Genomic DNA, 16,170 nt, shown 5'->3' with positions numbered 1-16,170 from the left:
CATTTTGTAGTTATCTATGGAGAGAGGAGAATGCAGAACAACAAGCTCTTGCTGCAAAACGAGAGGATTTGGAGAAGAAACAGCAACTTCTTAGAGCAGCAACAGGAAAGGTGAGATACTGTGCATTTGTGAAAGTTACTAATTGATTATCTGACATGAGGAAAGGTTTCATATCTTTTAAAGATAATTGCCACATCTTTTAGGGGAAAAAACAGTCTACGGCTGCAGATCACAGTATCAGAACTTTTTCATAAGCCTTATTTTTCAAATACTTATCGCTCTCTGAAAAAGAATGATTTTTGGGCTGAAATATCTCCTATTTATTCTCAGCCTAAAGCCAGTTTTTGGAGGGAGAAATTTTTTGTTGAAATTCAGTTTGAGTTTATCAAAGCATTGAAAAACTGGTGGCTCTCAGACTCTCAAATTACCGTGCCTGTTGGTTCCTGTATCCAAAGCAGGAGCTTGCTGTCAGTGGCTGGGAGGGAACTTTGGGTGGCCTTAGAGAAGTCAGTGACAGCTCACATGCACCACCCATATGGAGTAGCCATGTGTTGTCTGCAGTCCTAACAAGAATTGATCAGTGACTGTGGCCTTCATAAGGCCCAATGGCTGACACTGAGCAGCTGAGAGGCAGATCGTGAATGACCCATGATTTCAATTAGAAATCACTAACAAACTTGAAATCTAAGCAATAAGCTTACAAATATTTTGTCAGTTTATGTTTTAAACTGGCAAGACAAAGGACAAAAAATTCTAGATTAGCATTATTTGTAGGTCATGTGATCCTTAAAGTCTAGTAATATGAGTTATTCATTATATTTTTTTTATGACAGGCCATTCTAAATGGTATAGACAGCATAAACAAAGTCTTGGAGCACTTTCGCCGGAAAGGCATAAACCAACATGTTCTAAATGGGTACCATGGAATTGTGATGAATAATTTTGAGTGTGAGCCTGCTTTCTACACTTGTGTTGAAGTTACTGCAGGGAACAGGTAAATTATACCGTATTGAATTCTTCTTGAGTTTGAAAGGGTAAGAGGAAGACGTTCAACTTCATGCATGTTGAAAGCCAGTTGCTGGGACAAGCTTGCCATAGGAGGGTTTATTTTTTGATGTATACATTGGGTCTGCTGTCAAGTTTAGTTGCGTGTATGTACAATAATCAAATCCACACTGTATCAAAAAGACTCTGAAAAGAGCTCTTTACCCAAGTAAAACTCACTACCCAAACTACACCCTTCCTTCTCTCAACCTGTCCCCTTAGGAAAATCCTTGCTGTGTGCCCAAAAGCTCAGTAGGCTTGGGCTGTACTGAGCAAAACTGTGGGGAGGAGAGCAAATTCCAGACTCAAGAGCTCTTCACTGAGTCCTTCCCATAGTCCATTATGTAAATATCTAGAGGTTATTTGCCCACATAACCTGGTAAATGTCAGGGTACGACAGAAATGGTACTCTGTAGGATACATAGGTTTCAGAGTAGGAGCCGTGTTAGTCTGTATTCGCAAAAAGAAAAGGAGTACTTGTGGCACCTTAGAGACTAACTAACAAATTTATTTGAGCATAAGCTTTCATGAGCTACAGTTCACTTCATCGGCTGCATTCGGTGGAAAATACAGTGGGGAGATTTTATATACACAGAGAACATGAAACAATGGGTGTTACCAAAGACACTGTAAGGAGAGTGATCACTTAAGGTGAGCTATTACCAGTGGGAGCGGGGGCGGGAGAAAAATCTTTTGTAGTGATAATCAAGGTGGACCATTTCCAGCAGTTGACAAGAACGTCTGAGGAACAGTGGGGGAGGGGGGGAATAAACATGGGGAAATAGCTTACTTTGTGTAATGACCCATCCACTCCCAGTCTCTATTCAAGCCTAAGTTAATTGTATCCAGTTTGCAAATTAATTCCAGTTCAGCAGTCTCTCGTTGGAGTCTGTTTTTTTGCAGTTTTTTTGTTGAAGAATTGCAACTGTTAGGTCTGTAATCGAGGGACCATAGAGATTGAAGTGTTCTCCAACTGGTTTTTGAATGTTATAATTCTTGACAGGTCCAACAAAGAAAGTAACAGAACGCCACTAGCCGTCACCTTCAACCCCCAACTAAAACCTCTCCAGCGCTTTATCAAGGATCTACAACCTATCCTGAAGGATGATCCCTCATTCTCACAGATCTTGAGAGACAGGCCAGTCTTTGCTTACAGACAGCCCCCCAACCTGAAGCAAATACTCACCAGCAACCACACACCACACAACAGAACCACTAACCCAGGAACCTATCCTTGCAACAAAGCCCGTTGCCAACTGTGTCCACATATCTATTTAGGGGACACCATCATAGGGCCGAATCACATCAGCCACACTATCAGAGGCTCGTTCACCTGCACATCTACCAATGTGATAGGTGCCAGCAATGCCCCTCTGCCATGTACATTGGTCAAACTGGACAGTCTCTATGTAAAAGAATAAATGGACACAAATCAGACGTCAAGAATTGTAACATTCAAAAACCAGTCGGAGAACACTTCAATCTCTTTCGTCACTCGATTACAGATCTAAAAGTTGCAATTCTTCAACAAAAAAACTTCAAAAACAGACTTCAACGAGAGACTACTGAACTGGAATTAATTTGCAAACTGGATACAATTAACTTAGGCTTGAATAGAGACTGGGAGTGGATGGGTCATTACACAAAGTAAGCTATTTCCCCATGTTTATTCCCCCCCTCCCCCACTGTTCCTCAGACATTCTTGTCAACTGCTGGAAATGGCCCACCTTGATTATCACTACAAAAGATATCCCCCCCCCCCCCCCCCCCGCTGATAATAGCTCACCTTAAGTGATCACTCTCCTCACAGTGTCTATGGTAACACCCATTGTTTCATGTTCTCTACGTATATAAATCTCCCCACTGTATTTTCCACTGAATGCCTCCAAAGAAGTGAGCTGTAGCTCATGAAAGCTTATGCTCAAATACATTTGTTAGTCTCTAAGGTGCCACAAGTACTCCTTTTCTTGTAGGATACATAGGCTCAAAACCATCGGGCTATCATTTGAATAGTACTTGGAAATTAATTGGAAGCCACTGTTGTCTTTAGAGTAGGAGTTTGAGATATGCTCCCAGAAAGAATACTAAGTAAGCATTTAACCAAGCATTTAACTGCAGTCTGTGGACCAGCTGAAATTTCCAAGTGGTTAATAGCCTCAAGGAGAGTATGTCACAATGATCCAATCTGGAGGTAGCAAAGGCATGAGTATTGGTGGTGAAGTCCACATTTCCTAAGAAGGCTAACAATCTCCTAGCCATACACAATTTGTTCTAGTATTTATTCTTGTAAACTTCCTGATTATTTTCTTTAAGTCCAAACACACACCTTTTTAATAAAAATTATTGGCAATGGTGGTTTTTATCATTTTTTTTCTTTTCCTTTTAAAGCGTAGTGGGATGCTGTGTTCGATGTCCTAAACAATAGGAAGAGAGTTAATCTCAGAAGCAGTTAAAATTACACTTTTTGACTCTCTTTGATTAATGATGATAGCACCCACTGCCACTGGGAAAATGCTTTTTATTACCCTTTCAGCACCTGGCTGAAAGTTGATTGCATGGAACAGAGTGTTTTAATTTTGTCTACCCATGATCCTATCCTTGGACAAGGTGTTTCTGTGTAAACTCTTACAGGGAAGAAAGGTAGACTGAATAGGCTTGCTATTGCAGGGGTACGTGACAGGTATGCACAGCTGATGAGAAAAAAGACGTGAGGTCAAACGTTTATTGGGCTTTCCCTGTGACCAATGCTAGTAAGTTCTTGGGTGGCTTCATCTGGATGAAACTGAATAAGATGACTATTTAAAAAAAAAACAAGTACAAAAAAACACCCCTGTCCCAACTACTTAAATGGTGTTTCAGCAGATTTTAGTATTGTGTAAATTATCTTCCTATTTTAAAAATTTCTGTGACCATTATTTTTTCCATTTGTATTTTCTAAGGTGTGGTAATGCCAAAACCTGTAGAGAGAATAAAACGTGGTTTTGTCTTGTTTAGTGGTTCCTGGAAATTTGAGTTTGGGGTAGAAAATATCAATGATTTTGGCATAATAAAATCTTGGTGTTTTTTTTTTCTTTGGTCTGTTAAATTAGGTTATTTTATCATATTGTGGATTCCGATGAGGTCAGTACAAAGATCTTAATGGAGTTTAATAAAATGAACCTTCCTGGAGAAGTAACTTTTCTGCCTCTCAACAAGCTGGATGTTAGAGATACTGCTTACCCTGAAACCAATGTGAGTCACTGTGTTGATACTGACTTCTGTTTTTTCTCCCAGTAGATTACATATAAGTCACATGTTTATGTCACATAGATGCTATGTACTCTTGCTGGTGCTACTCTATAATGCCATTTTCTTCAGGCTGGCCATGTCCAACTAAATATTTTTTTCAGTATTGCACTTCTTCAAGAATCTCTAACACCTGGCAGATTCAAAACAGTAATGTTAAACTTCATGCATTTAAAAAGATACAGAGGTGAGAATGAAAGGAAGAATTTCATTGTTATCGTAATAGAAATGGTAATTGTTATAAGAGTTGTCAAATGTACTTTCCTCAAGTTGGAAGGCAGCCTTTTTACAAGACCTGGACAAGAGGATAGTATGACGTAGTATAAGACAGCGAAATTTATTATTTGAAATAAGTTGTGCTCTATTGCCACTATGAAAATTTTGTTAAGACCATTATTTCCACTAGTAAATATATACTAACAGTAAATATCTATTTGAAATTGTAGGCTAGAAAATTACTGATTTCCTATGGTGAGGTAGGTCAGGTAGACTTTTTACACAGTCTATTTAATTTTGCATAAACAATGAAACATAAATGATAGGAATAACCCGATTCTTCACACACGTTTACTTTGGAAATACATTTGTTTCTGGTGGCACCCACAATATCTTATTCCTTGTACAGAAAAGGTTAAATTGACAGTTACAGTAACAAAAATCATTTAAACTCACTCAGTTGCTACTTAGCACCTGATCCTGTTCCTGTTGAAATTACTGGCAGACCTGTCATTGCTCCAGTGAGAGTAAGATCAAACCTTAAATCAGTCCCTTCAGATTTTCAGAATTATTTGTGCCTAACTTGCATGTACAATATTTTGTGGTGTGTCTGGGAAATTGTAATAAGATACCCCCGAATTGATTGTGCAACAGTTTAAAGAACACCATGGCCATACACAGAGACAGTAATTTGGGTTCACAGTCACAGACATTTATGTAAATTATGATGGCATGCACAGTTCTAAATGGACTTGCTTCATTAATTTTCAGTACATAGGAATGACCTGTTCCTAATGTTTACATTACAAAAGATTACAAAAGTTCTTATTGTAAATTTGAGTGTTTATTTTATTTTGTTCTTTTTGTTGGGTTGCCAAAGGTTCTCTGTAAATTATTTTTCTCTGGCAATTGCACAGTGCACTCAGGATGCTTCAGGCTATGTGTGACACATTCGTGCAACTTTTTGTTCTTATTGTTGGTATGTACTGCTTTATTGATGTGACTGCTACATTTTTAGGACGCTATTCCTATGATCAGTAAACTGAGATACAATCCCAGATTTGACAAAGCCTTCAAACATGTTTTTGGAAAGACACTCATTTGTCGTAGCATGGAGGTGTCTACCCAGTTGGCCAGAGCTTTCACTATGGATTGTATTACTTTGGAAGGTATGTATCATAATTATATAATGAATTTAATGGAAAAACAGGGTCTTTGGCAGATTGAGGTTCATTGAAACCAGTCTATTACTTTCCTAGTGTTCTTTGCAAAACCTGATGCTATGGTAATTTACCTGGGTAAGCTCGATGAAACAAACTAAATGGTAAGTTCTCTAGGTTTTTTGTGACTTGAGTGACAAATCAGTAGGAATTTCTCCTCATCCCAGAGACTTACAAAATGGATTAGACTTGTATCCAATTTTATCAGGTATTGATGTCCCTGAGGAATTGAGAAGCTTATTCCACTCAGTTTAAAACAACTTCCATGGCATGCTTATGTACCGCTTAATGACTACAAAGTGCAGTTTGCTACTTTGGTATACTAGACACATGTCTGTCTTGACAAGATATCTGCCTGTTTTTTGGAGAGCAATCTTCTGTTTAGTGGCTCCCCATGGGCTACGCTGCTAGGTTCTCTCTCCTTTGAGATGTTCCTCAGATACCCACTCTGAGAGAAAAAGATTATTTAACAATAACTGGTTCTTGTGGTGGGGTGTCTTCTGCAAATCCACTCTGTCACTTTCCTGTATTTTTCCAGAGTACTTTAATGAATCTTTCAGTGTGTAAGAACAAACTAAGGGCAGTTGAGGCCACAGTCCATTTTATATCCTGGAGTCCAAATGTTAGGATCCACACATGTTACTTGCATGACCCAAACAGTCATTGCATTATAGAAGATTCTGGGTCCAGCAGCATTGTTGCTGTTTTCATCCAGAGTGCATCTTCAGAGGCAGTTCTTTAAGAATCCCAGTTAGTGACAAGTAACGTTTCTTGGGCAAAACAGTTAACCATAAGATCTGTCAGGCCTAAAGCAGACTAAGGTTTTGATCAACCGGGCCGGCAATTACAGATTAAGGTACGGCAGAAGACTTGGTAAAAAGGATGCAGTGTAACAGCAAATGTTAAGAGAAGGTTGGATCTTGCTCCTTTTTGAGTGGAGTGTTTTAATAGAGCGCACACTAGTTGTTTCAGGTTAGCCCAGTTTGCCTTGGTTGTGTCTGCCTGTTTTGGCCACTTTTCTCAAAAGTGCTCTACCATGATGCATTTTAAAAAACTGGTGGTGATATGGTGTTTGGATGTCCCCATTGTTCGTATAAATTGACTTTCATGTAGATTACATGTTTTCAGAAGTTGTTAAAAGAAATTGAACTGCTTGATGATGAGAGAAGGCAGTTCATCATACTAGGAATCTGCTAGTCTTGAGGCATTAAATACACTTTTTAAAAGCTTTACAAAAATAAATGTGATTTTTTTTGCCTTGTTAACATTTGAAAGTGACATTTTGTAAATTAATTGCAAACATTACATGCATGCATGACTCCTCAGAATTGTATAGAATCTCTCTAGGAAATTGACAGTACTTAAAGTACATATTAGCAGAATAATCATTAGCTTCTAGGAATTGCTTTGAACAACATGTCCTATGGGTGTGCAGTACAAAAGTACCATTTTAATTGTGTTCTGTTCATAGGTGATCAAGTCAGCCATCGTGGTGCTCTGACTGGAGGTTATTATGACACAAGAAAGTCTCGGCTTGAACTACAAAAAGATGTTAGAAAGGCAGAAGAAGAACTTGGTGAACTTGAAGCAAAACTCAATGAAAACTTGCGCAGAAACATTGAAAATATCCTTTTTGATGTATTTGTGCATGTTGTGTGGAAAAAGTTGCATGGTAATAAGGCCTCGTGAGCTTTCTATTTTCTCCCACCTTCATTACACAATGAAAAATTGTTTTAATACTTTATTTTTACAGATTGTCTATTTTCTGTGGTATTAGTTGTAATTGCTGCCTATGCAGGCTTTCTTCTATATACTGGTATAGAGGCTCTAATGAGAGTAGAGTCAACATTTAAAAAAAAAACAAAGCAGGAAAATTACTATATTAAAAATGCAACAGAGCCCACATAAATGAATCTGTTAATAAATTTTATGCCAGATTTATATTGTTGGAGAATTTAATTTCTAATATAACGTGTCTCTCAATTACGCTTGATTAGTTGTACATCTGTAAATAGTGTTTGACATTAGTCAGTGCTCAGGAGATGTTTTAATAAATGATTAAGTGATATAGACACCAACAGGTCAATAGGTTACTTATAACACCTTTACTGATATAGTTATAACCACCTTTAACACATACTGCTCATGTCTGACATGCTTTTGTCCTCTATTATCAATTTATTAACTTTCTATAAACTATACCTGTATTTTTAATATAAAGAGACCAATATCTCTAGGTCTTAAAACATGATTTTATACTATAAAAAAATGTCAGCAAGGTTAATTTTATTAGATACTAGCGACTAGATCTTAAAGACAGCTGCATGATGTCCTTTCAGAAAATATTACTATTGCTCTAGCATCCTGAGATTTAAAAGGGGGAAAAATTAGTAAAGTTGTTTTCTGAACATCTCTACTAGATTATAACAATTGTTAAAAAAAAAATCTTGAAACCATAAGCTGTGTGCATAATATTGTAGTCCTAATAAAATATTTTAGTCTAGTTTTGAGAATCCTCAGTATTTTCAGTGCTTGGAGTGAAGTTTTCATAACTCTGCTTCTTATAGCAACATTATAACATTGTAAAGGATATTGCTATAGCAAAGTGCTGTAAAGTAAAAGCAATCCTATGTTGAATTATATAATTTATTTATTTATTTTATATAGAGGCTCATAGATATTAGAGCTGGGAAGGGTCTGTTAACTCTTGAGATGTATCCCATAGTCACTACAAGGTTGTTCCATACGGAGTTATTTTTAGTGTTAGGGCATTTAGGATTAAACTACACAAAGTAACGAGGATTCTACCACATCCCGCTGTTTCGTTGTCTGCTAGATGTCATGGTCTGGAAGCTTTTTCTGACAGTTAGTCTTTTCTTAATCTCATGCAGTTTCTTCTGTTTCTACCCCGTTGTGCTACCCTTAATTATTTCTCTCCTTCGGTGTCTATTGCATTCTTCTAAATAAGCTTTTGAGATAGCTGTCTTTTCTGATTTTAGTAATTATTTAGCCAAGATATATATTCTGTTCACCCGTAAGGTAAATATAGAATTAGGTCAGTTGTTAACAGGGTATGTGTAATACGTGTCTAAAATAATAGAAAGGAAACTAATATGTAGGTGGATAGCAGTAAGATGTTTTAAAATACAGAAGAATATCATATGGAAAAGGGGAGAAGTTGAAGTTAGTTTTCTAAATCTCTGTATTTCACTAGCTTTTTGTAAACCTCTTTAGTCATGACAGAACAGCTGTTTCTTTATAAGCAGGTAAATTATAGCTTTCTCAAATTGTTGATATGTAGAATAGAGAGTTATCAAGCTGTCTCAATATATGTCAACTGATGCAGATTACATGACTAACAACATGGATGCTATTGTAGCTATTGAAGGAGGATTTCAGAAGGAATTGGTGAGACTTTTAAGGCCAGAGTGAATAATTGTGACTTAATTTTTTCATTTGTAAATAACATTTGTATGTAAGTAGCACCTCTGGCAACATTGAAGAAGTTTTTAAAAACTTTTAGTTTCATGGGAAATGCCATAAATAAAGACTTGGAGTAGAATCAAAAGCTTTAGCAAGATTAAACTTCTAATGCTCAGTGTTTCCCGCTTCTAATGATGTGTAGACTCCCAGTCTGCCCACACTTGCTTTCAGCATCAGATTCCAGACTAGCACACTACAGTTTATAGAAAAGGTTTTTTTTTTTTTTTTTAAGAGACGAATTAATACTGGCCCTGTTCAAGAGCGCTAAAATTCTCTACTGTATTCCTAATTCCTGACCAAAGTGTTGGACCTCTTCTGGGATCAAAAAGTCTAGTTATGTTTCCAAGGTCTTTTTGTTTTGGGCACCCCCTCCCTCTCTCTCTCTGATTAACAAATGGTAGCATTTGTAATGTGGACACGTAGGTGAAATCTTGGTCCCATTAAAACTGGTAAAGCTCCCACTGACTTCAGTAGGGTCAAGATTTCATCCTTGTGATCTAAGGCAGAGGAAGATAGGAATTGCCATACTGGATCAGCCTGTGGTCCATATATTCCAGTCTGTGACCATTGACAAGCACCGGATGCTTCAGAGGAAGTTGCAAGAAACCTTACAACGGGCAGATGTTGGATAATCTGTCCCCCATCAATGTTTGGCCTAATCCTAATAGCACTTAATAAATCAGGCACACTAATTTTTCTTTGCATTTGTTTCTAGAGCCTACTGATTACAGTGCTATAAAACTGCTACTGATATGTCTGTCTTGGGGTTGCTGCTGAGGCAACATATTTGACATCTGAGAGGAAATGGGATAAAGCACCACAAGAGTCTAAACTGACCTATTTAATCTCTTCCGGTCAATTGAAGGCTTTGTGTTGACCTCTGAGAGCAGCTGAATGTGACTGGTTCTATATCTATGGAAGTTGTGGTATGATGGGAAGTGAGCAAAAATGAGAAACTGCAGTAATAGTGTGGGTTTAAAGTACCTCTTATATTTAAAACTTGGAATTTTCCTTAGCCCACTGTATGGATTAATAATGAAATTGACCAACTGATGAATCAGATGCAGCAGATTGAGACCCAACAGAGAAAATTCAAAGCTTCCCGGGACAGCATCTTGTCAGAGATGAAAATGCTGAAAGAGAAGAGGCAGCAGTCTGAAAAAACCTTTATGCCAAAGGTATATAGCATATGTAAGAACTTGTTAGTGACTTCTTCTTAGTTAATTGTTATTGTATTATTGTCTGAGTAGACATACTTCCTGTCCCAAAGAATTTAGTCTGAGTAGACAAATAAAAAATTGGTACACACAATGCACTAGTTAACCATATGTTGGAAAGTATCATGGAGGGCTCAGGAGGGGCAATCAAAGGGGATGATTTTCAGTTAAAAATGAAGTTTTCTCCTTTCTATAAGCTGTATTTTAAAAAAATTAAAAATTGTTTCTCATTGGAGACTGTAGCATGCATGCTGATAGAAGTGTCATTAGAAAAGAGTTGGTAGTCTGGCATTTCTGACAGGTTACAAGTTGGACTGGTCTGCCTGGACTGTTCATGTTGTCTGTAAAACTACCACATTGGATTTACTCCATACAAGTAGAAAGACAAGTTTAGAGAAGCCTGCAGTTTTATATGAATGATGATCCAATTTAATACAATAATCTGTTCTGTAGCAACGCAGCTTGCAAAGCTTGGAGGCAAGTTTACATGCCATGGAATCAACTCGAGAATCGTTAAAAGCAGAATTGGGAACGGACTTGCTGTCTCAGCTCAGCCTAGATGATCAGAAACGAGTGGATGCACTTAATGATGAGATTCGACAACTGCAACAAGTAAGGAGAACTAAGAGGAAAGATGTCATGACACTAAACATGGAAAATTTCTTACTGAGAAGACATTCTTTTAATTGAAATTTTTTCTTCTTATGTAGGAAAAGTGAGGTGTCATTGATAATCCACAGCTATGTAGATCTGTGATCTTTGCGTGGTATGAGGGAGATGTTTTGTTTAATTGCTGTCTGTGCTATATATTTGTATGTTCTATATTTATGCTTTTTTCAGATACTGTCTAGACTTTTTCTTTAACTTAGGTGTATTTTGCTTTTCAATAAGACCTTTTATTATGCAGTCGTCATGTTAAAATTGACTCGTTCCCATTCTTTGGTTTTGAAACGGGCAGCATCTCCTTCAGCAAACCCTGCAGGGTGTGGGGAGACAGAACTGTGCTATGAAATAAACAAACCAACTCAGTTTTTGTTTCATCTGGATCAGTTGAAAGAACATGACGTTTTAAGGACATAAAATATTGGAACTGTTTTGGTCTTGGTAAAGAATTGGACAAGGCTAAAGTTTCACATAGCCTTCCATGTTTAATAGTGTAAAAGTTGGGTTCTGTTTGCTCTGTTTTGATTCTAGATAGCTGTACAAATATTAAGTATTAAACGTTCTTACATATTAAAATAATTCCACGCATGTAAGGAATTGTGTAATATTTTCATTTTTTTGGTATTCTACAAAGTTTTCTTCACACAAAAAATAAGAACCTTCACTGGGAGCCTTTGTTTGATACAATTAAGATTCTCTCCTACTTTCAGGAAAATAGACAGCTTTTGAATGAGAGGATTAAACTGGAAGGCATCATCACAAGAGTAGAGACGTACCTCAATGAGAATCTCAGAAAACGCTTAGACCAAGTGGAACAAGTAAGATTATTGATTTTCTTAGATCCATTTTGTAAAATATTCTTGCCTTGCACCTTCAGAGATTTGGCAGACTATTCTTCTCTTAAATATGCACCGGATATACTGCTGATAATTATATATAGCTTTTCTACGTCTGTTTATTCAACATGCAACCTGAGCTATGGTTTTTTGGGTTTTTTTAGGATTGAAGCAGAATTTTTTAAGGATGTATTTGAGGTGTGGCTGACAGTGTATCCAAGCTTGCAGAAGTACAGTGTATATTATTAAACACAAGTTCACATTATAACAGAACTGTACAGCACTGGCTGTGGATTTTTTGGGGGTTTAGATTTAATTTAAAACAAAATCTGTTCCTCTATGAAAAGAATTTTAATGGCTATAGTCAGACATATTGACCAGTGTAGTAGAAACTAACCCATGTCATCTGCAGTGTGGGCTTATACTTTGATTCCCTGCTATGGTTATTCTTACTGTTTTATTTTTTGTCCCATAGGAGTTGAATGAGCTACGAGAGACAGAAGGGGGCACTGTTCTTACTGCCACAACATCAGAACTCGAGGCCATCAACAAACGAGTGAAGGATACCCTGGCACGATCAGATGGTTGGTAATACTGATTCTTGGAATGAAGATACCCTACACTTTACAGTACTTATAAATGTGTTTGTAATGGGTTGGACTCTCCCTCCCTCCCCCCCTTTTGAGATGCCCCTTCTGCTCCACTGGCCTGGATTCCCTCTCCCTGTTTTGCTGAATTAGGCTCTCTGGCCTCTTGCAGCAAAATAATACTGTCTTGCGCTGTATAGAAAAATATGCACAGCGCAACCTCATACAAATTCTCCCTCTCCCTCAATGTGAAAAGAGGTATGCACAGCTTGTTGCCACTCCCCACCCCCAGAAACCACACAAACTGGGTCTAATAATAAAACAAATTTGAGTATAAAAGGCAGATTTTAAGTGAATATAAGGGATAGCAAACAGAACAAAGCAAATTACTAAGCAAATAAAACAAAACAAGCTTGATTCACTAAAGAAACAGGTTACAAAATGCAATTTCTCATCCTAAATGTTGAATTAGGCAGGATGCAGAGTTTCTGTAGATTAGAGTTCCAGTTACCTTTTCTTACAGACTGGACCCCTGTCTCAGTCTGGACTCATCCCTACCTTTCCCCTCAGGTACTTTCAGCAGTTTGTCTTCTTGGGTAGGCAATGAAGGACAGTCCAGATCAACCACCTCTCCAGCCTTTAAAAAGTATTTACATAAGGGGGAATCCTCTGTTTGAGCCTCATCCCCCAACAGTGGAAAAGTACCTGCAGTGTCCAAGGGGGGTATTTTTCATCGGGTGACATTATCACCTGACCTTGTTGTGTCAATGCAGCATCCCAGGAAGCACCTCAGGAAAGTGGGAGATTAGGATCTTCAGAGTTCTATTGTCTTTCTTAAATGGGTCATTTAGGATGATTGCTTACTGTCTGGTGGGTGTTTTCCCCCAAGTACACACACACACTTGTAATTGTTACATAGTCAATATTCCTAACAGAATATGATACATGCATACAGATTGGATAATCACATTCATTAAATCATAACCTTTCCAGTGATATCCTACATGAGCCACCTTGCATAAAGTATATCTTAGTTATGATATGAATATGCCATAACTATATTTCTATGAAGAATATGGGGTGTAACATCACAATGGTATTCATTTTGGTTAAAGAATTGAGCATAACATGAGATTAAGAGTCAACAAATAACATTGAAACAAATTTCAAACTGATAAAAGAACATTTTTACACAATATATAATTAACCTGGGGAACTCATTTAACAAAATATTATTGAAGCAAATAATTTTGTAGTAATCAATAAAGGATAAAAATGTGTATGATATTTTAATCCTAGTAAGTAATTGTGAAGGAGATATCAGCTGTCAGACTTAAAGACAAGTCAGCCACTAACTCCTGGGAGTTGGGAAGAAACCTTCCTTATGGGCACATTCTTGCGTAATTGTTTATGGAGTCTTGACATGTTCTCCTAAACTATATAATATTAGCCAGTGTTAGACAGGATACTGTACTTAAATGATTCAAGGGTCTAACCTGGGTCCTGACTTACACTGTGTGCCTCTTTTAAGGTTTGTGATCATGACCTCATTTCAGGCAAACCTGGTCTGTCTTAGGGTTTTGCATGAAGTCATGTGACAGTCACAGATCTCAGTGGTTTTCATGCAGAATTCATCGATTTAATCTGCTTTCATCCCAAGATTTTGGGTTTGTTAAACCCCAAAGGCTCAAAATTGAAGATTTTTTCCCCCATAAATCCTTGTGAAGCCAAATAGCCAAGTTTAGCACAGCCTTACACTAGAGTTTCTTTAATGTAAGAAATAGTCCCATAGTATGTTCATTTTGACTAAGAATTCTGTATACTTTCTTCACTGAGATTTTTAATTATATAAAATACCCATGAAACTTTTTTCTTTTTTCAACTTTTTAACCTCATGGGTAATTTTATATTCAAAAAACAAACCAACAACCACAAAAAAACATGTTTACTCTGTGGGCTTTCTGATTATTTTTTTTAATAGGTCAGTGGCTGGATAACTGCTAATTTTACACAGGCATATTCCACTTTGCTTTTTCTCATCTCAGATCTGGATAACTCAATTGACAAAACAGAAGCAGGGATTAAAGATCTCCAAAAAAGTATGGAACGCTGGAAGAACATGGAGAAGGAACACATGGATGCAATTAACCATGACACAAAAGAACTTGAAAAGATGACCAATCGGCAAGGCATGCTTCTCAAGAAGAAGGAGGAATGCATGAAGAAAATCAGGGAATTGGGCTCACTTCCACAGGAGGCCTTTGAAAAATATCAGACATTGAGTTTAAAACAGGTAGCAAGTGTGCTTGGTTTTATTGCAAAAGCATAACATGATCTTGCCTGGGAGTGTAGCGCCACACGTGTTGAATGTCAAACTGGAACAGAACCCAAAGTCATTGTGATGTGTTTGTTGTTTTTTCCTCAGTTATTCCGTAAGCTGGAGCAGTGCAACACAGAGCTGAAAAAATACAGCCATGTCAATAAAAAAGCTTTAGACCAGTTTGTTAACTTCTCAGAGCAGAAGGAGAAGCTGATAAAAAGACAGGAGGAGCTGGACAGGGGCTACAAATCTATTATGGAGCTGATGAATGTCCTTGAACTCAGAAAATATGAAGCTATCCAACTTACTTTCAAACAGGTAATACTGGAAACCATTAGATAAAGACTATGAAGTCAGAAGAAAATTAGTTTTGCAATGCTGTAGCTCTGTAGGATGGAATAGATCAGTGCTTGAGTGTGTTAAGAGCCAGTAAGATTCTCAGAGCACTTTAAAACACCTTTTTCTTTTTGGCTCGTACTCCTCATTATGTACTACGAATAAGAGCCATCTATAGAGAATCCCCTAGTTTAAATCCTCTACCTTCAGAATTCACCTTAGAACTGGGTAAGATTCTTTTTGGAACTCATCAAAGCTGCTCCTAATATTGGCCAAGGATGTGAGGGCATACTTTGCATACAATGCAAGGTGAACTCTCTCTACAGCACTCCCAGACCCTGTTTAATTTGGGCCTACTCTAAAGCCCATTGACATCCATGAGTTTCCATTGGCTTCACTGGGCTTTGGATCGTGCCCTGGGGAAGCCGCAAGTTTATCCTATGGTATTTACTGTCTTACAATATTATGAGTCTTGTCCCTTTCCATAGACCTTCCAAAAAGGATGAAAAACTTTAAAAAGCCAATTTTTCTGGTTGACTGGATTTCTACAGTAAATGCTATAGATTATAGTATTCAAGCATATCTCTGTTCTTTAAGGATAATCTATTGTCATAATATGTAAAAATAGCTGTTCTAATCTGCTTTTCAGATTAGACTGTATCTGTTTGCATATAGATGAACCTGAATTGACACTGACTTTTTTTGTTTTCCAAGGTGTCAAAAAACTTCAGTGAGGTGTTCCAGAAGTTAGTACCTGGTGGCAAAGCCACGCTAGTGATGAAGAAAGGAGATGTGGAGGGCAGTCAATCCCAGGATGAGGGTGAAGGCAGTGCTGAAAGTGAGAGGGGATCTGGATCTCAGAGCAGTGTGCCATCTGTAGACCAGTTCACTGGAGTTGGGATTAGGGTAAAGAAAATCTTTGCATTTCAATATTTGTGGTACTCTTTTAGTAGACCAGTAATT

The 16,170-nt window shown here is 37.5% G+C and overlaps 1 protein-coding gene across 1 annotated transcript in view; it reads left to right on the top strand.

The window, feature by feature from the left end:
• Positions 1-16,170, top strand: part of SMC3 (structural maintenance of chromosomes 3) — a 51,752-nt gene that overhangs the window by 33,590 nt on the left and 1,992 nt on the right. The window contains exons 15-26 of the mRNA XM_048856273.2: positions 11-110; positions 834-994; positions 4,134-4,275; positions 5,564-5,714; positions 7,237-7,389; positions 10,275-10,426; positions 10,919-11,077; positions 11,839-11,946; positions 12,440-12,548; positions 14,597-14,844; positions 14,977-15,189; positions 15,922-16,113. Coding sequence (XP_048712230.1) covers positions 11-110; positions 834-994; positions 4,134-4,275; positions 5,564-5,714; positions 7,237-7,389; positions 10,275-10,426; positions 10,919-11,077; positions 11,839-11,946; positions 12,440-12,548; positions 14,597-14,844; positions 14,977-15,189; positions 15,922-16,113 — 1,888 coding nt within the window. The remainder of the gene's footprint in view (positions 1-10; positions 111-833; positions 995-4,133; positions 4,276-5,563; positions 5,715-7,236; positions 7,390-10,274; positions 10,427-10,918; positions 11,078-11,838; positions 11,947-12,439; positions 12,549-14,596; positions 14,845-14,976; positions 15,190-15,921; positions 16,114-16,170) is intronic.

This window comes from Caretta caretta, chromosome 7 (genome assembly GCF_965140235.1).
Source record: "Caretta caretta isolate rCarCar2 chromosome 7, rCarCar1.hap1, whole genome shotgun sequence".
Classification (NCBI taxonomy): domain Eukaryota; kingdom Metazoa; phylum Chordata; order Testudines; family Cheloniidae; genus Caretta; species Caretta caretta.
This window is presented reverse-complemented; position numbering and strand designations above follow the sequence as displayed.